Source organism: Martes martes (genome assembly GCF_963455335.1).
Source record: "Martes martes genome assembly, chromosome: X".
Classification (NCBI taxonomy): domain Eukaryota; kingdom Metazoa; phylum Chordata; class Mammalia; order Carnivora; family Mustelidae; genus Martes; species Martes martes.
Genome location: NC_137897.1, coordinates 72,151,375 through 72,178,194, shown reverse-complemented (window position 1 = coordinate 72,178,194; position 26,820 = coordinate 72,151,375). Strand labels below are relative to the sequence as shown.

The following is a 26,820-nucleotide window of genomic DNA, read 5'->3' as shown; positions in this document are numbered from 1 at the left end:
TGGTATCTATCATAAATAATAATAAGCCACAGGAAAAATACTTCAAAACTTACAAGAACATTTTTTCATGTATGTATAATCCATTTTGGCAATTTCCCAATAATTAATAAGTGCTAAATTTACTCTCAACTCCCAAAACAAGATAATGCCTAACCTTTAAAAATTTCCTTGATAGAGGATATTATTTCTATCTAGAAAGAGAACTTCGGAATATGTTATTTCAAGACATTTAGTAGATTATCCAAAAGAAATAAACTACATTTCTTTCTGAACTTGAGGGGGTTTTTATCAGTATACTTTTGGTGACCCTTAAGCATACACAGAATGTAAAGATCTCTCTTAGATCACAGATTTAATTGGAATGAAAGTAAAATCTCTTTACCATAATTGAATCATTCACTTTGTAATTAATTCATGCCTAGCACACATATGACCTCAGCCTAGAGCAAATCAAAAGAAACATTAGAGGCACAATGTTCATTTGACCAAACTGTTAAACACAGAGAAAAAAGTAAGACTGTTTTTACAGTCAATGCAAAAGAGGCATAAACCCCGAGAATCGAAGCAAAGGTTAATACTAAAGCAATACATTTTATTTCCATGCATCAACACTAAACTAATTCAAGCTAGATCCAAAGGAGATCCAAAGATCTCCTATCCAATTCAAGGAGATCCAAAGATCTCCTATCTTTGGAAATATTCATATAGTACATCCAAAGATAGTTTTACCTTGATTATCACTTTGTTTTGATCCTCTGACCTTCCTCTGTCATTACTGTCACCCTTAGCCTTTTGTGATTTGATAGCTAGAATAGAATATTTACTGGATAGTACTTTATTTGGCAAAGTTCCAAACCTGTAAGTGATTTGCTGATTCCTTGTGTTTTTCTTATCCTCTGTACTCAACCCATCAACAAGTAGCATTGGCTTCTACTGATATGGGTTTTAAATTTCGCAATTCATATGCTTTTAAAATTAGTTTCCTTAGCCAACACATTTAATCCTGCACCTAAGTAATTCCCTAACATGTTACTATATTTTATCTCCTTTGGAATGCTTCACACTATCTGAAATTCATATTAACAGGTTTATTATTATGTCTTTTCTGTTAGACTGTAAGTTCTATGAGAGTCAGGATCACATCCGCCTTAATTACAGCTAAATCCCCACAAGACCAAGACTAGCATCTGGTACAGAATAGGTGCTAAATACATATTTGTGAATAAAAGGCTGTACTGAAAAATAAACTTACTGATTACTATTAAGGGACTCACAGTTTCTGTAAAGATTATTTACTATATGGTTCTTGAGAAAAAAATAGATTTCTGAAAAAATATAAGCAGTTCCCTCAAAAAAGTTTGATTACTAATTCTCTAAATCAAATGCCTAGTTATGTGGCAAGCATATTATACCACCTTTAAAAATCTTTATCACAAACTTAATTTTCCTTTGATGGGATATTCTAATTGCTGTCTTCTTCACTCCCATTTCCAAACTTCAAAATACAGGTCAATCCCAAAGTTCACTGGAACTTTTTGATTATATTAAGGAAAAAATGAGAAGACTCAGATACAAATAGGGCAGAAATAAGAGAATAACTAAATAAGAGAATAAGTAGAAGGTCTCTGGAAAATACTGTCCCTGTTGTTGAAAATAGTGGTTCAGTTACCATACAACAGCTTATACTTACCTAAATAACAAGAACAAGTAATTTGGATCCTAGGTAACTCCTGAAGGTAGTATAGGAAATAGTTAACTTGATTCTAAGAAAGCAAGCATGCCTGAAAGAGCAGAAATACAGGGATGCTATCATGGCAAAACATGATAAAAAAAAAATCCCTTTCCACCACAGAAAATTTAGCTACTCATTCTGTGGGTCACAGGCCTAATGGAGCAATAAGCATTCTGTGAAAACTAGTAGTGTACAGCATATGACAGAAATTCAATACATATTTGTTGAATGGGCAAATAAGAAGTCTCAATGGCAGCTTGGAAGAATTGCTAGAATAATGCTGCTATCTCATTTTGACACTAAATTAGTCTCTATGTAGGCCATCACTACTTATTAATACCTATACATGGAAATGAAGCTCCCAATACCCAAGCATCAGTTGAACCAAGATTCGTGAAATGTAAATTTGTCACTATGTTGCTTATGCAGGTATCTGGGTCCACTGAGAGAAGGGAGATGTGCATGTCTGAGGGAAATGGGCAGAAGGAGGACTATTTTATAGGTTTATATATACTGAATTTAGAGTTACATTATCTATAACATTTATAAAAAATTATTTTACCTTTCATTAAAATTTAGTCTCAAAGGATTCTTCAGTCATTGCTAAGTAATAGAGATTAGCATTGACTATTTCTTGGGAAATGTATCGTCTGCAACCAGCAAACTCTTGTACAGTGGTTAGCACATTAATATATTAAGTCTATTAGATGGTTCATTTAATTCATAGCTGGCACCTTCAATATACTATTTTGACTGGCAAAGAGCTATCTAATATTACATGTGCCCCTGTTGCCCACCTCTATATGGTAACAGAATAAAGTTGCTATAATTCTATAAATTTCAGGGTATGCACCCTCAAGAGCTAAGCTATTATTAGTACATTCACTCAAGAAGTTTTGCATTTCTGCTATACAGATATACAGAATATAAGTAATAAAGCAGGGTATATTTTCATCTCTAATCCAAAGATCACAATGATGAGTTTTAATATAAGTAAAATACTGATCTTCTATAAGCAGCCATTCTATGAACTCCAATGTTCTAGCAATTCTTATTTTCTATATGGAAAGTTGCTTACTTCCAAGTTGTCTTAATAGCAGTCTTCAGTCTAAAATTTGTTCAAAAATACTCAAAACAGCCTGACTCTAGGTAAGTATTGATAGGCTTAATTATTTGTAATGTGCAATTATTTATGTGTTGCAAATGGACATATTATTAATATCACCATGTATCAAAGCCCATTTATATGACCCATTTTGATGATTCAAATTTAAGTTATTTTATGTGAACCCTCTAATCTGACCTTAATTCAAAATTGGAAAGTGCAGAAATACGAAGGGAATGCCTATGAATACTGAACATTCTAGTGAGCCATGTTGATGGGCATTAAATAAGAATGATTCTTAAAAATGACCAAGCACCTTTCATATAAAAACTAAAAATGGGGCACCTGGGTGGCTCAGTCTATTAAGTGTCTGCCTTTTGCTCAGGTCATGATCCCAGGGTCCTCAGATCAAACACTGCATCAGGCTCCCTGCTCAGTGGGGAGCCTGCTTCTCCCCCTATGCTTGTGCTCTCTAATTCTCACTCTCTCTCAAATAACTAAATAAATAAAAAAAATCTTAAAAAAAAAAAAAACTAAAAATGACATAGCATGATTTCAACTTGTCTAAAATTGCTATAAAATTAAGTTTTCCACAACCTTTTAAATGGTATACATTTTTTAAAAAGATTTTATTTATTTATCTGAGAGAGAGAGATCACAAGTAGGCAGAGAGGCAGGTAGAGAGAGAGGAGGAAGCAGGCTCCCCACTGAGCAGCAAGCCCGATGCAGGCCTCAATCCCAGGACCCTGACACCATGAACTGAGCTGAAGACAGAGGCTTAACCAACTGAACCACCCAGGCACCCTAAATGGTATACATTTTCAATGACTTTTTTAAAGCACTCTATTTGAAACAGTATTAAAAAATGTATGTTAGTAGGCTGACATATTGATTCCTTTTAGAGGAGCATGCTCTCATGCCTGCAACTGCTACACATAGTCACTTCCTAGCAGATGTTTGGAAATGACTTTGGAACCCCATATTTCAATGTCACCTTCAACATTTGATTCTAAAATAAGTATACTTAAATGACCAATGAATAATACTGTTCAGATTCAGAAGCAACTCAGAGAGAAATATAGATAGTATGGAAATTCTCCCATAACCATCATATATCACTGAACCAGACTAACTCCCTTCCCTGCTTATCACACCCATTCTGGCTTCCAAAATAAACTCCAGACCTGCCCCGGCATGTATCAGGTCCTTAGAATGGGCCTGCAGTTTCTATGATATATACTTCACAAATACATAAAAGGGACCTAAATTATCAACTATATAACTGACATCATGTGAATGACCTCGAACCTGGCAGTTTGCTTAATAATCAAGAACACTGGGTTCAAACTCACCTTTGCTATCTACTACCCTGGTGACCTCTGGGCAAATCTCTTTAATTTCTTTATGGCCCAACTGTCTCATCTACAGAACTGGAGACAGTAACATTATCTCATAGGTTTTCTTTCATGAGGATTAAATGATTTAATATATGTAAAAAAAAAAGTTCAGAAGAATGTGTAGTATATAACAAATGCTTTATGAGTCAACTATTTCCTGTCTCTATAGCCCTTCTATTAGATACATGCTGAATGTCCAGGTCATATATATGTTCTTAGTTGTCTGCTGCTTAGTGGCTGAAACGCAGACTATTCTCAGTAACCTGTGAACAGAATGCTCACAGCCCAAACTGAATCTGACGACAGTCCATTAACGAGTTAATTTTATATACATGTATATGTAACTCCATATACTCCAACTCTAACCACATTAATCCTGAGTTGTTTACTGGATTCTTACCAACAATACTACTGTTGCTGCAAGAGATGGGAGATGAGAGAATTAAAACAATCTACAGAAAGAGTCTTATAACTTAAAAATAACACCCAAAATAATGTAAATCCATTGTATTTCTTACGACCATGAAGGAATTCAATAGCAGATATATGAGATTTCTGCAATGTACAGCCCAGGAGAAACTTAAGGCATGAGAAAGGACATGGATAGCGTGTTTCCCAAAGGCCAAGAGTCTATTTTCTCTCTGCCAACAAAGGTTTAAGATTATCTTAGAAAAATCTTTAATAAGTCCTAGGTCTGGCTATATAAAAGCTGTTCTCACTGCCTCTTTTACTTCTTACCCTACTCCAAGAGAACACAAATAGGCCTGAGCTAAAGTTACTGACATACAAGAAAAAGACTACTATAAAAACATTCAATTGCCTCTACCTTCCACATATACCCCCATAAGTTTTATACTTTCATTCAAATCTATTAAAGCAGATAACTGAGAGCTGCTACATATATCACATAAACAGTAAATTATTAAAAAAAGATTACCCATTTATAGACATTTGTACATAAAAATCAGAACTCTTAAGACTACTAATTTAGTAGGTCCTAACTACAGTCTATTAAATTTATTTATTGGTAATAACTCTCAAGCAAATATTATGCAATACACACATACACACACACACAGAAATATAATATGCCCACCAAGGAAACTGATAATGGTATTTTAGAAAACATTATTAAATCTAAGAGAATTGATAATAATAAGTAATTGCCTCAATGTCTCTGAAGGTATGAAGAAATATAGACTTACACTGTAACAGAGTAAAAAAGATACTGTAATATTAGGATAATGAGGAAAAGACTTTGTACAAATGACTATCTTTCTCAATAAAGCTTAGTTAAAATATATTCAGTTATGTTCCTGAAAAATAGCAAAATTAAGAATTTGTTGACTTACTTTTATTAAGTACCTTCATATTAAAAATATACTGTTACATCCTTATCTGGTAAGGTGCTAAATTTTATTTTTTTTAATATTTTTTTAAAGATTTTATTTATTTGACAGAGAGAGAGATCACAAGTAGGCAGAGAGGCAGGCAGAGAGAGAGGAGGAAGCAGGCTCCCCGCTGAGCAAGAGCCGGACGCGGGGATCGATCCCAGGACCCTGAGATCATGACCTGAGCCGAAGGCAGAGGCTTAACCCACTGAGCCACCCAGGCGCCCCGGAAAGGTGCTAAATTTTAAAAGCACTTTCAAAAGCATTCAATATTAAACAATGTAAGAGCTCTATAGTATGGAGATGTTCTCAGGCAGATGAAACTCCTGGAATCAGCTCAGGTCATGATCTCAGAGTTGTAGGATAAACCCTGCATGGGGCTCTGCACTCAGCACAAAGTCTACTTAAGACTCACTGTCCCTACCCCTCGCACTCTCTCTCTCTCTCTCAGATAAATAAATATTAAAAAAAAGAATAGCTGACAGTTACCTTTGTCATCATCATATAGACCTACCTCCTACGGCCAACTGTTTAAATTGGTTAGAACAGTACACCAAGGTAATGTGTCCAGTCAGTTACCTTGGTTCTTCTGTACCAAATCTGTGCAATGCCAAGTAATAATATTAATGAATTGAATGTTTATGAACTATGAGAATCTTAGAACCATATTCTGATCCATCATGCACATACACTAACATCTGATAATGTAATAAATTACTAAAATACTTAAATTGTCATCATTGAAAAAATAAAAGCATGTGAAATAGAATAAAAGTACCACTAATCAACAAGAATGTGATTTGATTAGCACCACAAGAACAAACAGTAAGTAAAACCTAGGAGGGAAGTAATATCATCTTTATTATTACTATTATTGGAATAAAAGGCATCTAAATCATACCAGTTTCTCCATTCAAAGAAAACTACAAATATCCTAATAACACCATGTGTCACAGAGTAGTTATTTTATTGCCTTCTATTAAAAGCAATTACATGCTAGAAAACAACACATTTCTCACATATTACCAGGAGCATGTTATCAGTCTATTCTTACCACGTGAGATTTGACACAGTCAAATCTCAGTAAACCATTCAAATGGAAGGAATATTGATAAACCACAATCGTTATACTTGCCATTTGAATGTATCACATGGTTTGTTTAGGCTCCAATAAAAATTACTTTAAATTAAAAATATTATCCTGCAGCCAGCATTAAGAGATGACAAAGAGCATGAGGAAATGGTGCTGGAGAGGTACAGGAAAATCAGACTAGTATTAATATCTGGCCACATATAAACCAAAGGCAGACCACATAAATGTGGAGAACATAGCCAACTTTAATATATTTTTGCTTTTTCTAGATTGGCTTTATATTGGGAGCTATGCTTTCCAATATACTATAAAAAAACTTTTTTAGTGGGCAAATTGATTCATTCAGTTCTCTCACTTTAGGAGTATATTTTTACTGGGCCCAATTAATAGAAATACATTAACACTCTACATTAAGCTAGGTAGGATTGGGTAGGCAAGAATAAGGTACCTCAAAAGGCATGATCATATATAAATAGCCTATCATTACACTATGGGACAGATACCTGGAACTTGAATGGAGATTTTTTATTATAGAGCTTTCATAGGCAGAATCACACTATGGAGACAAAACAAAATAAAACAAAAAAGCATGGGGTGTGGATTCAGTCTTGTTCTAATGTACCCTATCTCCATGTCTTTGCTCATAGAGCAACTATAACGAAGTTGTGAAGCATGTGGGCTATGGAACCATCTGCTTAAGCTTGGTTTCCAGCTCTACTTTGCTCATCTGCAAAATGGCAACAAAAATGGTTTTCTATCTACATCATAGGATAAAAAAAATTAAATAATCCATGTAAGACATTTAACAAAGTACCTGGCATATAGGAAGGTACAACAAACATTAACACTTGTAATTGTTAAAATTGTTAGTTTTTTTAATGAGTCTCTTATGTGTATTTATCTTCAGTCACACAAAATTCCTACTGGTGGTTGTTCTATTTACTGATAATTATCCTATTTTAAAATTGTTTAAATCAGCAATAGGTCACTATTAAAAAAAACCCTATCTTTTACATTTGAAAATATTAACAAAAATCTGTATAACTTATGTATATATTTATAAAGTTTTATATAATATAAAAGGTAGAATATATATATATATATAAATAAAATATAAACACCCAAATGAAGTGAATATTTATATATTTATATAATGAAGTAGAATTCATATATATAGCTATATATAACTATAAATATATAAATATAAATACCTGGATAAAGTGAATTACTAAATCATCAGAACTTAAATGGGCAAATTAACAAACTACTACAGCCAGACTGAATTATGTAGATTGCTGGTATTAATCAGTCATAAGATTTTCAAAAGACAAATTCATATATGTGTGTGTGTATATCTCACCAAATGAATTATTAAATATACACAGTTCTGGGGCACCTGGGTGGTGTAGTCAGTCCAACTCTTGGTTTCGTCTCAGGTTCTGATCTTGTGGTCATGAGATCAAGCCCTGCATGGGGCTCCACACTCAGCATGGAGTCTGCTTGAGATTCTCCCTTCCTCCCTCTCTGACCCTCCTACTTCTGCTCTCTCCCTCTCTCCAAAAAAATAAATGAACCTTTAAAAAAATATAAACACATTTCCTACTATATGCCCACATTCTGATTTGCACCCATACTTTATTTGCCTTGGTACTATGAAACTAAGTACACTTATCTGTAATTCATTTGTGAGTTTCGAAGACACTTATACTTTCCAGAAGCTGTGGTACATGCTCAGAAATAACAGTAAACAAACAAACAAAAAAATACTTCCTGCCTACCTGCAAGTTCAGTGTCTGATGGGGGACATAAATAAGTAAAGACAATAATAATATATTATGAAGACTACATTCTGATGGAAGTGTCATCTAAACAGAGGCCAAATGAAAAACTAATAAAGGTGTGTTCAGAAAGAAGTTACAAATTCTTCTAAGTGTCTCTGTTCCAGGAATAAAGGAGTTCAATCTAAAAACAATTTACAGGGAGTGAAGAGGCAAATGACCCTGAGACACACGACGAAGAATTTAGATGTCCCATGAAGACAGTAAGTAGTGAAATATTCCAAGCATGGAAGTACCATAATAATTTACACTTTAGAAAGACAATGCTGACTAGGTTATAGAAAACTGATCACAAGGAAACAAGACTGAATGTACAAACCAGTTAGGATTCTGTTGAAGTCATCAAGGAGATGTTGTAGCACTTGTAATTGCTGAGAAATAAAATTGCAAATATCCATGTGGTAGGCTGCTTCTTCAATGGTTCCCAAATGCTCCCTGCCCTCCTGGTCTTCGTGCCCTTGAGTAATCCCCTCTCCAGGTGTGTATGAGGGCTAGACGTACTTAACTGCTTCTAATCATGAAATTAGGCTACAAAAGACTGAGTTCCTTTTTACTTTCATTTTCTCTTCACTCCGTCCTGGTGTGTGCTCTTTGACAAAGCACTGTCTTTTATAAGTAGCATTACTGAGAAGCCTTGGAGACAAAGAACTGAAGGCAGCCTCTGGACAATAGCCGGCAAAGAAAAAATGGAAACCCTTAGTCCAGTAGTCCCAAAGAAACTGAATGCTGCCCAAAATCATGTGGATGAACTTAAGAATAAGTATTCCCCATTCAAGCTTTCATATTAACACACAACTCTGACAACACTTTATATGCTGCCTTGTGAGGAATCTTGAGTCAGAGGACTCAGCTAAGTTCTGCCAAGATTCCTGAAACTGAGAAAACAAATGTTTGTTCTTTCAAGCTGCTAAATCTTGAGGTAATTTGTTGTGTAGCTATAGGTAACTAACATAATACACAAAAATAAAATGAAAAATTAACATTCTTCCAAAAGATAGCCATACACAAAAATATGAATGTATTTTCAAGGGCAGTGGTCTTCCTAGAAGCTTGTGTTAAAATGTAAGTGATATTTTTATGTTATAATCTTGGGTATCCTGGGTCATCTTCCATACAGTATCAGCACCTGGAGAGCACCCTAATAACAAAATTTAGCTCACTCAATCAACACACCTACCTTACAAGATGCTAAACAGTGTTTTAAAATAATGATATGCTCATAGAAACACAAATGAGATTTGTGGTTACCAGACACAAGAGGCAGGAGTTTGGGAAACTGGGTGAAAGTAATCAAAAGTTACAAACTTCCAGGGTACCTGGGTAGCTCAGTTTGTTATGAGACCAACTCTTAATTTCAGCTAAGGTCATGATCTCAGGATTGTGAGATCAAACCCCACATCATGCTCCACACTGAGCATGGAGTATGCTTAAGATTCTTTCCTCCTCTCCGTTTACTCCTCGCCCTCCATCCCCCTCTCTAAAAATAATAAATAATAATACAAAAAAAGTTCAAAGGGTAAAAACTTCCAGTTGTAAGATAAATTCTGGTGATATAATGTAGAGCATGATGACTATACTTAACCATACTATATTGTATGCATTTTGTATTTCAAAGTTGCTAAGAGTAAACCTTAAAACTTTCCATTAGAAGGAAAAAAAAATTATAACCATGTAAGGTGATGTACGGATGTTAACTACAGTTATTGTGGTAATCATTTTGCAATATATACATGTATCAAATCAATACACTATAAACTAAACTTACAATATTATGTCAGCTTTATCAATAAAACTGGAAAAATAATAAAAACAAAAGCAAAACAAAAAACAAAAATAATGATATAAATGAAAATTATAATAATGACAATAATACCAAAAAGCATAGTTTAAACTTAGGGAAAACTTACTAAAAACCATGTATTACTGAATAACATATTAAAAAGAATTAAATTTACTCTTACCAACAAGGACTAATGGACTAAAGGGATTACTTATATATAATGCCTCTGGAAAGCTACCACATTTGAATTTTTCTAAGTTAAATATACTTCTTAAATTGGAGAAACTTCTTTTTCTTATCTCTTATGCCATGTAAGATATAGTTTGGAACTGCATTTACTGCCATCAATATATGATTAGAACAAAACGTAACTCTGTAGTTTTATATAGCTGTGTTGAAAATTTCCACTGCATTTTATTATAAATAATTTGCTTGACAAAATAAAACAATCATTTTAAAACTAAAACTAATTTAGCTATAAGAATAGTCCTAAATGTAAATGAGTATTCATGTGAATTGTAAATGCTATCAACTGAACACCTGTTATTGTGCATAATCATTATAATGTTTATCAGAAAAAATTACTGAAAATGAGGAGACAGTCTCACTAACTCATAGCTAAAAAGTGTCATATTAAAATAACAATGTGTTTATACTGATATGAAGCTAACTTCAAAAGCCCCATGAAAAACTGATTTCATTGCTTTATGTTTCTTATACATATTAATATATCCTTACCACATGCATAATGACATGAAGACTGAATTCCTTCATTCATTATGAGAAGAGACAGACCTCAGGTCATAGCAATGCTTCATAATTGATAGATTCTATGCAGAAAGCACCAAAAATATATTCGAAAACAAATAATTTTATTCCCTTCCATAAACGTACAACTTCCCAGCCTTGGTTTAAGCTCTAAAAAACTGTCTTCAGTGTCAGGATAATGGGATTACATACTTCAAAAGGAAATATAATATATATGAAACTACAGCATTAAGAAAGGATCAGTGAACTACGCAATGCACAAATTACTAAGGGCTTAACAGACATTAAAAGCCATTGTTATGACTCTTAACTAGAGAACTTATAGTTACCAAAGGGAGGTGGGGAGGTGAAACAGGTGATGGGGATTAGGAGTACACTTACAATGAGCACTAAGTAACGTACAGAATCACTGAATCTTGTATACCTGAAACTAACATAACACTGTATGTTAACAATACTAGAATTAAAATATTTTAAAAATTAAAAATAAAAGTTTAAAGCCACTGTTACAATATAAGAAAGACATTAAGAAGAAACCTTGGTTCAAATCTCAGCTTTGCCACCTACTAGCTATGTAAAAAAGACATACTGTATAATCGTTCATAGTCTCAGTTTCTCCACCTATAAAACAATAATAGTAGTATCTAGGGATGGTATGAGGATTAAAGGAGATATGGATTTAAAATGCTTATGCGGCTCTTGGGACATAGTAAATGCTTAATAAATGTGCTATTATTGTTATTAGTAGTGATGGTATTAGTGGTAGAAGTAGCACAATCACCACATGTGAAGACAGAGCCATTTGATGCCTACTCATTTAGAAAGTGAAGATACAGTATCTTAATTGCTCTCTACAATTACCGACATTTATAATTAAACAATGGTATGCATCTCTGGCTCACAAATACCCTGTTCCCTCTTCTACATAAAGGAGATAAGTGTTTGATGCTACAACATGCCAACTGGATGGAGGAGGGGCAAGATGGTGGAGAAGTAGGAGACCCTGTTTCTACCGGTCCCCTAAAGTGAGCTAATTATCTGCCAGAGCACTCTGAACACCCATGAAATCAGCCTGAGATGTAGGATTATACACTTCTGGATCTCTGCGGTGGCAGGAGATCATCCATGGAGAGGTAAAGCAGAGTGGGAACACTCCGACTGAAATCAGAGGATAAACAGAAGGGGAAGGGAACCATCAAAAGTGACCCATTGTAAAGTAATACCCTAATACGAAAGTGCCCAGTGGTTGGGGACCTGCATTAACTTGGAGTCTGGTTAAAAGCACTCAAAAACAGCAGGTGATCTTAAAGGGTAACTTGTGGGGGGCGCATGGGTGGCTCAGTGGGTTAAAGCCTCTGCCTTTGGCTCAGGTCATGAACCTGGGGTCCTGGGATCGAGCCCCACATCTGGCTCTGCTCAGTGGGGAGCCTGCTTCCCCCTCTCTCTCTGCCTGCCTCTCTGCCTACTTGTGATCTCTGTCAAGTAAATAAATGAAATATTTTTTTAAAAAGGGTAACATGTGGAATCAGGTGGTCATGGGCACATGCCTAAGCCCACAGACCCAGGACAGCCACAAAGGCGACCACCAATGCCAGAGAGAGTGTGGCGGCAGAGCCTCCAGTTCCTGATCCCAGAACCCCCAGAGTTGCATAGCTTGCACCACCGCTCAGGGTGCACTCCCACCCCAGCATGAGGGTAGCTGGTGGGCCCTCTCTAGAACCATAACCTTTTGCAGTATGAACCGAGCTCCCCACCTGCGCCTGAGAGTGTTCTGTGTGGGCACTAGGTGGCAGTCTCTAGGACCAGCAAAGAGGCAGGACACTCCCAGGAACTCAGCCAGATCTCTGGTCAGATCTCTGGTCAGAATCTCTCGGCCAGGAGCTACCTACAAGACCCTGAGTTCTGAACACCAGATAGCAGTCCTGGCAAAGGCAGCCACCGGAAACGGGCTCCCTGGACCAATATCGCTCAAGGTTTTAGTGGCACGAGGGTACGGAAACAAGCGGGCGCTTCAGGCGACCGCTGAGATGGTGGCTGGGGACCTGCACTGCCTGTGGGAGGTTGCACGGTTCAGCAGAGTTTGCAGAGTGGGGAGTCTATGTTCTGGACCACCCAGAGGGGACCAGACTGAGGCTTCTCACTGAAATGGAGGTCTGGCTGAAGTTTGCTTTCCACTAAACCTCCGAAAAGCCACAAAAAGCCAGCAAAGCAAAAAAACCTCCAGAGAACAACAGCCTGAAAAATCGGTTTCCACGGAACCTAGCCCCTTGACAGGGGGCAGGAGGACCCAAGAAAGACAGATAGAAAAACAACACATCAGGCCCTGCACCCAGAAAGCCAGCCAAAAGAACAAGAGGACAACCAATACAGGGTCCCCATAAAATAGTAAAACTCCAATATCAGGGGAAAACAATATATTAAGCTACCACTATTGCCCTAAAACCTGTATATTTCATACATACTTTAATTTTTAATTCATTCTCACTATTCTTCTTCCTTTTAATTTTTATAACCTACTAACCATCACAACTAGAGGTTTAATATTCCATAATAACCTTTTAACTTGAACTTTTTTCATACATATACATGAATTTTCCTTTTTCTTTTCTATTTTTTCTAAATATACATATAGATATAAGCTTCAAGGTAATCCACTTTCCCTTATCAATACTACCCCTATATATAAAATAGTTTTAATCTCCCTTTATCTCTGGAAAGTTGAGGGCTTTAAGAAAGATATCAAGATACACCCAGTAAGAATCAAAATAACATTCCTCGCTCACATTGAGGATTTATAACCACCCTCCCATCTTTTTCTTCTGTCAGTGATTCTGTGTATATGTTTTTGTTCTGGTAGTATATAAATCTTATTTTGGGGGTTCATTTTGGCTGGGTTCCTTTTTTTTTCCTTGTCATTTACTTTTGTCGGTCTTTCTCTTTGTCTGTTTTTGTTTATACACCTTATAAATCTTACCTTTGAGGCCCACTGTGGCAGGGTCTTCTCATTTTTTGTTTTGTTGTCTCTCTCTTTCTCTCTCTTTTTCTCTTTTCGGTGGTGACTTTCAATTGCTCAGAAGTGTTCCAGGGTGCACCCTGCCTGGATCGCATAAATATTCAGGTACACATCCCCTCAACCACCTCTCACCAAAATGACTAGGAGAAGGAACACCCAACAGAGGAAAAATTCAGAGACTGTGCCCTCTCCATCAGAGCTATTGGATATGGACATGAACAATATGTCAAAAAGGGAATTCAGGGTAACAAATATCCAGGAAATAGCTAGGTTGGAGAAAACCATAAAAAGGACAGGACCCATCCATACATTGTGTACAAGAGATCCATTTTGAACCTAAAGATACATCCAGACTGAAAGTGAAGAGATAGAGAAGCATCTTTCATGTCAATGGACCTCAAAAGAAAGCTGGGGTAATGATTCTCATATCAGATAAATTAGATTTTAAACTAGAAACTGTAGTCAGAGATAAAGGACACTACATCATTCTTAAAGGGTCTATCCACCAAGAAGATCTAAGAATTGTAAACATTTATGCCCCGAAAATGGGAACAGCCAACTACATAAGACAACTGTTAATCAAGATAAAGAGTCATATTGATATGAATACATTAATAGTAGGGGATCTTAACACACTACTCTCAGTAACAGACAGATCATTGAAGCAGAAAATCAATAAAGAAACAAAAGCATTGAATGACACTTTGGACCAGCTGGACCTCATGGATATATACAGAACACTGCTCCCTAAAATAAGAGGATAATCATTCTTCTCCAGTACACATGGAAGGTTCTCCAGAATAGACCACATACTGGGTTACAAATCAGGGCTGAATCAATACCAAAAGACTGAGATTATTCCCTGCATATTCTCAGGCAACAATGCTTTGAAACTGGAACTCAACCACAAGAAAAAGTTTGGAAGGAATTCAAACACCTGAAAGCTAAAGACCACCTTGCTTAAGAATGTTTGGATCAACCAGGAAATCAAAGACCTTAAACATTTCATAGAAACCAATGAGAATGAAGACAATTCGGTCTAAAACGTATGGGATACAGGGGCGCCTGTGTGGCTCAGTGGGTTAAGCCTCTGCTTTCAGCTCAGGTCATGATCTCAGGGTCCTGGGATTGAGCCCCGCATCGGGCTCTCTGCTCAGCAGGGAGCCTGCTTCATCCTCTCTCTCTCTCTCTCTGCCTACTTGTGATCTCTCTCTGTCAAATAAATAAATCTTTAAAAAAAAAAAAAAAAAAAAAAAACGTATGGGATACAGCAAAAGCAGTCCTAAGGGGGGAAATACATAGCCATTCAAGCCTCCCTCAAAAAAATTGAAAAATCTAGAATACACCAGCCCTCTTTACACCTTAAAGAACTGGAGAATTAACAGCAAGTTAAAAAACCCCACACACAAGAAGGGAAATAATCAAGATTAGAGCAGAGGTCAGTGAGATAGAAACTAGAGATATAGTAGAAGGCATCAATGAAACTAGTAGCTGGTTCTTTGAAACAATCAATAAGGTCAATAATCCATTGGCCAAACTAATCCAAAAGAAAAAAGAGAGTGAACCCAGATTAACAAAATTATGAATGAAAAGGGAGAGATCACGACTAACACCAAGGAAATAGAAACAATCATCAGAAATTATTATCAACAGTTATATGCCAGTAAGTTAAGCAAACTAGACAAAATGGATGCATTCCAGGAAACCTATAAACTTCAAAAACTGAACCAGGACAAAATTGATAACCTGAATAGACCAATATCGACAAACGAGATTGAAGCAGTGATCAAAACCTCCCAAAAAGCAAGAGCCCAGGACCGAACAGATTGCCTGGGGAATTTTACCAAACATTCAAAGAAGAAATAATACCTATTCCCCTGAAGCTGTTTCAAAAAATAGAAACAGAAGGAAAATGTTCAATCTCTCTTTACGAAGCCAACATTACCCTGTCACCAAACCAGGCAAAGACCACACCAAAAAGGAGAATTTCAGACCAATATCCCTGAGGAATATAGATGCCAAGATTCTCAAGAAGATCCTACCTAAGAGGATCCAACAGTACATTAAAAAGATTGTCCACCATGACCCGGTGGGATTTATCCATGGGATGCAAGGGTGGTTCAACATTCACAAACCAATCAGTGTGGCAGAACAAATCACTAAAAGAAGAGAGTAGAACCACATGGTCCTCTCAATTGATGCAGAAAAAGCATTTGACAAGATACAGCATCCGTTCCTGATGAAAACGGTTCAAAGTATAGGGATAGAGGGAACATTTCTCAACTTCATAAAATCTATCTACGAAAAACCCATAGCAAAAATCATTCTCAATGGGGAAAAGCTGACAGCCTTCCCTCTGAGATCAGGAACAGAACAAGGATGTCCACTCTTACCACTGTGATTCAACATAGTACTGGAAGTCCTAGCAACAGCAATCAGACAACAATAAGAAAATAAATATATTCAAACTGGCAATGAAGAAGTCATACTCTCTCTCTTTGCAGATAACATGATACTTTATATGGAAAACCCAAAAGACTCCACCCCCAAACTACTAGAACTCATTCAGCCATTTAGTAATGTGGCAGGATACAAAATCAATGTACAGAAATCAGTTGCTTTCTTATACACTAACAATGAAAATATAGAAAGGGAAATTAGAGAATCGATTCCATTTACTATAGCCCCAAGAACCATAAGATAACTGGTAATAAACCTAACCAAAGAGGTAAAGGATATATACTCAAAGAACTACAGAACACTCATTAAAGGAACTGAAGACACAAAAAGATGGAAGAGTATTCCATGCTCATGGATAGGAAGAATAAACATTGTTAAAATCTCTATACTGCCTAGAGACATCTATATTTTCAATTCCATCATGATCAAAATTCCACTGGCATTTTTCAAAGAGCTAGAACAAACAATTCTAAAATTTGTATGGAACCAGAAGAGACCCTGAATTGCTAAGGAAATATTGAAAAAGAAAAACAAAAGTGGGGGCATCACATTGCCTGATTTCAAGCTTTACTACAAAAGCTGTGATCACCAAGACAGCATGGTACTGGCACAAAAACAGACACATAGACCAGGGGAACAGAGTAGAGAGCCCAGATATAGACCCACAACCCTATGGTCAAATATCTTTGACAAAGCAGGAAAAAATATCCAGTGCAAAAAAAGACAGTCTCTTCAATAAATGGTGCTGGGAGAATTGGACAGTTACGTGTAGAAGAATGAAACTCGACCATTCTCTTATATCATACACCCAGATAAACTTGAAATGGATAAAGACCTCAACGTGAGGCAGGAATCTATCAAAATCCTAGAGGAGAACACAGGCAGTAACCTCTTCAACATTGGCCACAGGACCTTCTTTCAAGATATGTCTCCAAAGGCAAAGGAAACAAAAGCGAAAAGAAACTTCTGGGACTTCATCAAGATCAAACACTTCTCCACAGCAAAGGAAACAGTCAACAAAACAAAGAGGCAACACAAGGAATCAGAGAAGATATTCGCAAATGACACTATAGACAAAGGGCTAATATCCAAGATCTATAAAGAACTCCTCAAGCTCAACACACACAAAACAATCATGTCAAAAAATGGGAAAAAGACATGCACAGACACTTCTACAAAGAATACATACAAATGGCTAATAGACACATGAAAAAACGTTCATCATCATTAGCAATCAGGGAGATTCAAATCAAAACCACATTGAGATACCACCTTACACCAGACGAAATGGCCAAAATTAACAAGACAGAAAACAACAAGTGTTGGAGAGGTTGTGGAGAAAGGGGAACCCTCTTACACTATAGGTGGGAATGCGAGGTGATGCAGCCACTTTGAAAACAGTGTGGAGATTCCTTAAGAAATTAAAAATAAAGCTACCTTATGACCCCGCAATTGACTACTGGGTATTTACACCAAAGATAAAGATGTAGTGAAAAGAGGGGACATCTATACCCCAATGTTCACAGCAGCAATGGCCATAGTTGCCAAACTGTGGAAAGAACAAAGATGCCCTTCAACAGAGAAATGGATAAAGAAATATGGTCCATATATACAATGAAGCATTATGCCTCCATCAGAATGGATGAATTCCCAACTTTTGTATCAACATGAATGGGACTGGAGGAGATTATACTGAGTGAAATAAGTCAAGCAGAGAGAGTCAATTATCATATGGTTTCACTTACTTGTGGAGCATAAGGAATAATACGGAAGACACTGGGAGATGGAGAGAAGTGAGTGGGGGGAAATCAGAAGGGGAGACAAACCATGAAGACTGTGGACTCTGAGAAACAAACAGGGTTTTGGAGGGGAGGGGGCTGGGGGGTTGGGTGAGCCTGGTGGTGGATATTAAGGAGGGCACGTATTGCATGGAGCACTGCGTGTGGTGCATAAATAATGAATTTTGGAACACTGAAAAAAACAAATTGAATTAAATTAAATTAAATTTAAAAAAGAACATGCCAAGTAGAAAGGGTGTTATCATCATAAGTTAAATGATATACTGGTATATATGCTGTTTAGTTGGCTGCCTGGAAGATTTAACCCTGGTTTGTTTCCATATATATTAAAGTGTATAGTACAGAACATGCATACTGTGTCATTAAGATGACAAATTATTTGTTAGGACACCATGTCTCTCAGCACACTTTAGCACTATTTTACAGAGGGTGTGCACTCAAACATAGACATCTCACTATTTTCAAGTCAATTATAAGAATTTCCATATTACGAAGACAGAGATGAATTAGATTTTACCACACTTTTGTTTTATCATTGCTTCACTAAATACAGAAGACTCTATTAAGCAACCACACAAGAGTAGGTATTTTCAAAGATAGCTAGCAGATTCAATGACTAAGAAACACAATTTATTTTTCAGCGTAACAGTATTCATTGTTTTTGCACCACACCCAGTGCTCCATGCAATCTGTGCCCTCCCTAATACCCACCACCTGGTTCCCCCAACCTCCCACCCCCTGCCCCTTCAAAACCCTCAGGTTGTTTTTCAGAGTCCATAGTCTCTCATGGTTCACCTTCCCTTCCAATTTCCCTCAACTCCCTTCTCCTCTCCATCTCCCCATGTCCTCCATGTTATTTGTTATGCTCCACAAATAAGTGAAACCATATGATAATTGACTCTCTCTGCTTGACTTACTTCACTCAGCATAATCTCTTCCAGTCCCGCCCATGTTGCTACAAAAGTTGGGTATTCATCCTTTCTGATGGAGGCTTAATACTCCATAGTGTATATAGACCACATCTTCCTTATCCATTCGTCCAACTCTACAGTCAAATAATCTTCGACAAAACAGGAAAAAATGTCCAGTGGAAAAAAGACAGTCTCGTCAATAAATGGTGCTGGGAAAACTGGACAGCTATATGTACAAGAATGAAACTCGACCATTCTCTTACATCGTACACAAAGATAAACTCAAAAGGGATAAAAGACCTCAATGTGAGACTGGAATCCATCAGAATCCTAGAGGAGAACATAGGCAGTAACCTCTTCGACATTTGGCCACAGCAACTTCTTTCAAGATATGTCTCCAAAAGGCAAAGGAAACAAAAGCGAAAAGAAACTTCTGGGACTTCCTCAAGATCAAAAGCTTCTGCAAAGCAAAGGAAACAGTCAACAAAACAAAGAGGCAACCCACGGAATGGGAGAAGATATTTGCAAATGACAGTACAGACAAAAGGTTGATATACAGGATCTATAAAAAACTCCTCAAACTCAACACACACAAAACAGATAATTATATCAAAAAATGGGCAGAAGATATGAACAGACGCTTCTCCAATGAAGACATACAAATGGCTATCAGACACATGAAAAAATGTTCATCATCACTAGCCATCAGGGAGATTAAAATCCAAACCACATTGAGATACCACCTTACACCAGTTAGAATGGCCAAAATTAGCAAGACAGGAAACAACGTGTGTTGGAGAGGATGTGGATAAAAGGGAACCCTCTTACACTGTTGGTGGGAATGCAATTTGGTGCAGCCACTTTGGAGAACAGTGTGGAGATTCCTCAAGAAATTAAAAATAGAGCTTCCCTATGACCCTGCAATTAATTGCACTACTGGGTATTTACCCCAAAGATACAGATGTAGTGAGAAGAAGGGCCATCTGTACCCCAATGTTTATAGCAGCAATGGCCACGGTCACCAAACTGTGGAAAGAACCAAGATGCCCTTCATCGGATGAATGGATAAGAAACACAATTTAAAATATGATTCTAGGGGCGCCTGGGTGGCTCGGTGGGTTAAAACCTCTGCCTTCGGCTCGGGTTATGATCCCTGGGTCCTGGGATCAAGACCCCCATCAGGCTCTCTGCTCAGCAGGGAGCCTGCTTCCCTTCCTCTCTCTCTTCCTGCCTCTCTGCCTACTTGTGATCTATTAAATAAATAAAATCTTAAAAAAAATATGATTCTAGAGGGAAGTGCTTTTACATAAATACATCTTTAAACTCAGTTCCACCATAATTTTAAAGCTATGCTCACTATTTCAAGCATTGCAAAATGGCATTTATATGCATCTGAAATATTTATAGCTCCTCAATTTTCTGTTATTATTAAAATTAGATTACACTACAGAAATATATTATTGAAGAAGCTAAATTTTATTAACCCTTTATGTTTATTTCTTATATTTCCTCCAAGCAACACTAAAACCAAAGAAATTGCTTACAACTTCCACGCAATTTTTATTCTTCCTGAAACCTCTAAAGAACCGTAGAAATTCTAATTAGAATTAGCAGTTATAATCTACATATTTTATTATTATTTTAAGGTTAATATTAACTGTCATTACTTTAATTCTTATTTAACATCACTATTATCTATAATTACTACAGATTTTTAAGAAAAGTGGTATTATTTTTAGCCTCGGTATTTATATGGCCCCAAATATCATCAAACTGAATACTAAACTACAACACACATATAAATTCTAAGAGTTACATATATTATATACACTTTAAAGTACTAACAGGGGTTTTTGAAGCTGCATCTTAAACATATTTTTTCATTAATCCAGAGAGCATTGGGAGATATAGTTTGTCACATAGCATCATTACAGCTTGTAAGAACCTACATATTATAATCATGGGAACACAGAATTTGGAAACTAGAATACCTCAGAGATTAAGAATTCATACTAATCTGGATATCATCATATCTTGCCTAAACTACTGGTGGTTTATTCACAACCAATGCTTTCCAACACACCTATCACGTTCCCATCACCTATCCATCTGCCAAAGGCCTCCTCAATAGTTTACAACCAAATTATTGTGTTGCTAATGCTTAAAGAACAAAACCCCATTTCCCAGGTATGAAATTTGCCTTACCAGTTTCACCTCCAAGTCCCAACTCAATAGGTTGTGGTTTCGACAGCTGCACCTGACCCAGTATGTACCTCATCCCACCACCATACTTTTCTAATGGTGTCTTCTGCCTAGAATGTCTTCTTTCCCTATAAAAATTTTACTTAAATTTCAAGGCCCAGCTCAAATTATACTACCTATGGGATTTTCCCTTTCCCTACTCAAATATTTTTTTTTAATATTTTATTTATTTACTTGAGAGAGAGAGAGAGAGAGAGAGAGAATGAGAGGGGGAGAAGGTCAGAGGGAGAAGCAGACTCCCCGTGGAGCTGGGAGCCCGATGCGGGACTCGATCCTGGACTCCAGGATCATGACCTGAGCCGAAGGCAGTCGCTTAACCAACTGAGCCACCCAGGTGCCCTCCCTACTCAAATATTAATTATATTTCCATCCTGCATTCCTGTGCAAAAATATGTATGTTAACATCTAATATAACTTGACTAAATGTAGTGTACCTCCTCCTCTCTCCCTCATTAGATGGTAAGTTCCCTGGTGCAGGAGGAACAAGACCTTCATTTCCCTCCCTCCCACTGAGTACCTTGCATATAATCAGTACTCTACAAATATAAATTAAATTAAATGAGATACATTCTCTCCTAAATTAGAAATAATCTGGTTTATTAACATAAAATTAAAAATCACTTTCTCTATAACTCTAAGTAATTCAAATAGAAAGTATAATTTGATGGTAATTTCACATATTAAGTATTTCCATATTTAAATATTATAATAATCAGAGGTATTTTAAAACGTCTTTTGGGGTGTCTGATTGGCTCAGTCACAGGTTAAGCACCAGCTCCTGATTGCAGCTCAGGTCATGATCTCAGGGTCCTGAGACTGAGCCACATGGCTGGCTCCAGCTTGGGGTGGGGTGGGGGGGGTCTGCTTGAGAATTCTTTCCCTCTCTCTCCCTCTTTCTCTCTCTCTCCCTCTTCCCCTCCCCCACCACTCTCGTGATCTCTCTCTCTCTTAAATAAATAAATCTTAAAAAAAAACTTCTTTCTATTCATTAATCTGAAGCACTTTGAACTCTTAAGTGAAACATTTTCTTAACACAGACTAGCAATGCTTTCAGTGCATTTAGGAAGAACAAGACACGAGCTCCCCAAACCCCTGTAACAGGAGAAAATTCTCAGAGATTTTGGGACACTAGGTCTAAGAGCTTTGGAACTAAGTCTTAGAAACAATGAGTGTGTTCCTCCCTCCAGAATGCAACTGAGTGAGTGGCAAGCAACAGCAAAATGGGAAAGAAAGTCTTTACTGGAGATAGGAAAGCTAGGAAAATGTGTTTGGAGTTCACTGGAGCCAGAGCCTCCTGATTTCTTACTGATCCTGCCACCTATTGGCCAAATTATGAAACAAGACACTGCAAGTGACAAGAAATTTCAGCTGTTATAGTAAGATCAATCAATAGTTACTAAGTGTCATTAAAATAAATGTCTGGAATATGCTATGATGCTTAATTGTTCCTTTAAATGTCCTTTTGAAAAATAAATCTTGGGGCGCCCGGGTGGCTCAGTGGGTTGGGGCCTCTGCCTTCAGCTCGGGTCATGATCTCAGGGTCCTGCAATTGAGCCCCGCGACAGGCTCTCTGCTCAGCAAGGAGCCTGCTTCCCTTCCTCTCTCTCTCTCTGCCTACTTATGATCTCTGTCAAATAAATAAATAAAATCTTTAAAAAAAAGAAAGAAAAATAAATCTTAGTAAAAGTAATATTACTGAAAGGTGTTCCTGACCTGCTTTGTACTCAAATACTCACAAATTAGGAAAGTAATAGTACTAGTATCACACATAAAAATCAGAGATTCTGAGCTAAGAAGAACTGGAATGCAGTGTTCTTAGCAGTGAGTAGATGAGTGCCTGTATATAATTTTTATTAAGTTTTAGCACCTGCAATAAGAATTGCTTCTATTGTAACTGACTGGCTCTACCAAGTGCTGGAAATTCTCTTGCTGAATTAACAGCTGTATTAAGTGTCAACAACTAAAGCAAAACACACACACACACACACACACACACACACACACAGCATCATGCTAAATGAAAGGGAAAGGGGAATTAATATTTGTTAAGTTGCCTACTATACTAAAAACTGTGCTGGGTGCGTTGAATATATAACTTTATTTAATTCTCACAACACTACTAGATAAACATTAGTCTACTCATTTTATGGATGAGAAAATTCAGTCTTAGGGGTTACAAGTATTATAGCTGGAATGAAAGTAAGTGTGACTCCGTTTCTTAAGGCTTTTTCCACCATATCACACTACCTTTAGAAACTCTCTAATGGATTTTATACTTACCTCTACGTTTCAAAGGTCATTTTCTTCATTTGTAAAACAGAGTCCAGACTAATCATTTCTATGGTTCAGACTAACTCTAAAATTTCACAAAAGCTATGATTCTTGTGGGACTCAATACATATACATGGATAAGTAAAAGAGTAACTGCTCAATATAAAATGTTCAAAGAACTGGAGGGAGACAGTCACAGAAAAGTAAATAAAAATTGCCTTTGAATGTAATAAAAGCTGTTCACCTTCACTCTGAATGTAAGAAATTAAAATTATAACACGGATGATTTACCATTTTCACCTCTGAGATGGACAAAGATTGCAGGGAAACAGATACTCATATATATTTTAAGTGCCACTATAGACACAAATTCTTTGGAAGGCAATTTGGTAATACATATTAAAATTATAAATGTATACAGCATTTTATCTAGGAATTTCAATTCTAGACTTTGTCCTACAAATAGAGCTTATGTGCTCAAAGGTATATGCAGATACACATTCACCACAGCATTGCTTGAAATACCAAAAGAGGCTGGAATTAATCTAAATACCCATTCACTGGGGACTGGTTCAATCAATTAGGATAAGTCCATACCACCAAATTCTATACAGTTTGCCAAAAGAACGTAGTAGATGAACACAAGGTATTATGGATAACATCCAAGTACATAAAGTAAAAACAGCAAAAAGTAAAAAACAAAAAATGATAAATATACATATGCATCTAGAAGCATGGACTATTTCTAGGAGGCAAGGTGAGAAATTAATAATAGTGGTTTTCTCTGGGGAAGAAGCTGTAAATCTGGGATTGAAGGGATAAGCTTATTGTGTTCCCTTTTATTTTTTTTCTATATATATACTGTGATATAGGCATTTTTAACTTTTTTAATTTAAAAAAAGTGTTTATAACAAATAGTCTCTGGAGTCACTGAAGAACCCTTTTAATGTGAAGGTTACTTATAAGAAAAAAAAATGAACTAATGCCAGGAATTTTTGAAATGTCAGATTTCTTCTAATTACCTCTATTTCTGTGTGTGTGTGAACTTCAATCTACAAGCAACAACAAATATAGCACAAGCACCTCCAATGTGCAAGATAGGACAGAATGTCTGAAAAGGAGTATTATTCACCTCTCTCAGTATCTCTCTCTCTCTCTCTCTCTCAATCTTCCAAAATTCAGATTCTCACATTCTAGAGCATATTGTGACAAATCATACAAATGAATGGTAAAGCTCCCAATTCCAAGGGCTTGGGCATATGGAATATATTAATTTCTTAGTTACGGAGACTCATCCAGACTGAAAATATCCTATGCTTATTTGAACTATCAATTCTGCAGTATTTGTAAAATAGTACTTAAAATATCAAAAATTCACAAATCCTAATAATTATGAGATTGAGAAGTTACCTATATAGTATCAAAATTATGTGTAAAATTCACAAGAGGTTAAGTATCTAATCATAAACAAAGCACTCTATTTTCAAATCAGTAAAATATACTTTAGGTACCAGATTTTGATTTTATTCCAGAAAATTTGTTTGTAGGAAAAAACTATAAAATTTCCTAGAAAAACAAACTGATAAGTAGTATAAATGTAAGAGGAAAGACTATGCACTACTGGCCAAATCTCATTCCAATTTCATGAAAATTTCTGGGCTATTAGTATTCTGTTACATTGTTTTCCCTTACACAGTAAGTTGACAAATGTATTTCCTCTACTTCTCAGTAAAAATAATAACTATAGTAGAGGGGTATACCTCATATATTAAGCAATAAAAACAAACCAACATTTTCAGATGAATAATAATACTTAATGAAAAATAAGACTAAAAGCAGTGGTGCCTGGGTGGCTCAGTCGGTTAAGCATCTGAATTCAGCTCAAGTCTTGATCTCAGGTCCTGGGATTGAGCCCCATATCAGGATTACTGCTGAGAGGGCAGTCTGCTTCTCCCTCTCCTTCTCCCTCTGTCCCTCCCCCACTTGTGCTTGTTGCATACTCTCTCTCGCTCTCTCTCTCAAATAAATAAAATCTTAAAAATAAAGAAAATGAGCTATCCTCCTTTAGTTGCTGGGTAAAATCATTAGTTTATGTTTGATTCTGTCCAGGGCGGACAAATTATACATGTATATATATTACCTGAAAATTTAAGCAAAGCACTGGACTCAATATATCAGAATAAGACATTTATATTTTTAAAAATAAGATGTACCTTTCATCTGGGTAGCAAAATTCAGTGCCAATTTTGCAAAGAGATCTGGATTTTCAAATTTGTCCTCCTTAACTTTTAACCAGAAACAGTTCTCAGATAGTTCTTTGGGTTCAATCTGAAACAAAAATAACAAAGATAAGTTTCTAAATTATTACTTCATATTTAATTCTTCAAAGAATTCAATTTCACCAAGATCAAATGATAGTTGCTTTATTTATCTACTTACCAAATCAATTTTAGGATCTATCAAAGTAAGATTTAAGTAAATATTCATTGGGGACGTCCCAGAATTCTATCGGTGTACAGGAAAGATATACAACAGCAATTAGCCATATAGCAAATTACATTTAAGAAAGTCTTCTATTGGAAGGAATCTTAAAAATATTTGAGTAAATCCCTCTCCCAACTCATATACATTTTTTTCTGCTCTTGGATTTTTAAAAATGAGAAAACTAAAATTCAGAAAAGTGAATTAATTCTCCATGTTTACTGACCAGCGTGAAGATAATAATCATAAAAGCTAAAATCTTATATACCTCTTATAATGTGTCAAGTGATTTGCATATATTACTTAATCTAATCATTATAATAATCCCTTGAAACAGGACCTATTATTATCTCCACATTAAAGATGAGGAAACTGTGCCCCAGAAAGTTTAAGTGGCTGTCCAAACTAGCAAAGGGCAAAGATGGGAATTAAACCCAGGCAGTGTTGCTCCAGAGAACTGTGCTCTAACTACTACAGGGAAACCCAAGATTAGAACTGTGTATTTTCCAGTACATTATG

The 26,820-nt window shown here is 36.3% G+C and overlaps 1 protein-coding gene across 2 annotated transcripts in view; it reads right to left on the bottom strand.

Annotated features, from left to right (window-relative positions):
• DIAPH2 (diaphanous related formin 2) overlaps positions 1 to 26,820 on the bottom strand; it is a 1,022,518-nt gene that overhangs the window by 662,194 nt on the left and 333,504 nt on the right. For both annotated transcript variants that reach the window (XM_080794734.1, XM_080794733.1), the window contains one exon: positions 26,034 to 26,148. In XM_080794734.1, coding sequence (XP_080650860.1) covers positions 26,034 to 26,148 — 115 coding nt within the window. The remainder of the gene's footprint in view (positions 1 to 26,033; positions 26,149 to 26,820) is intronic.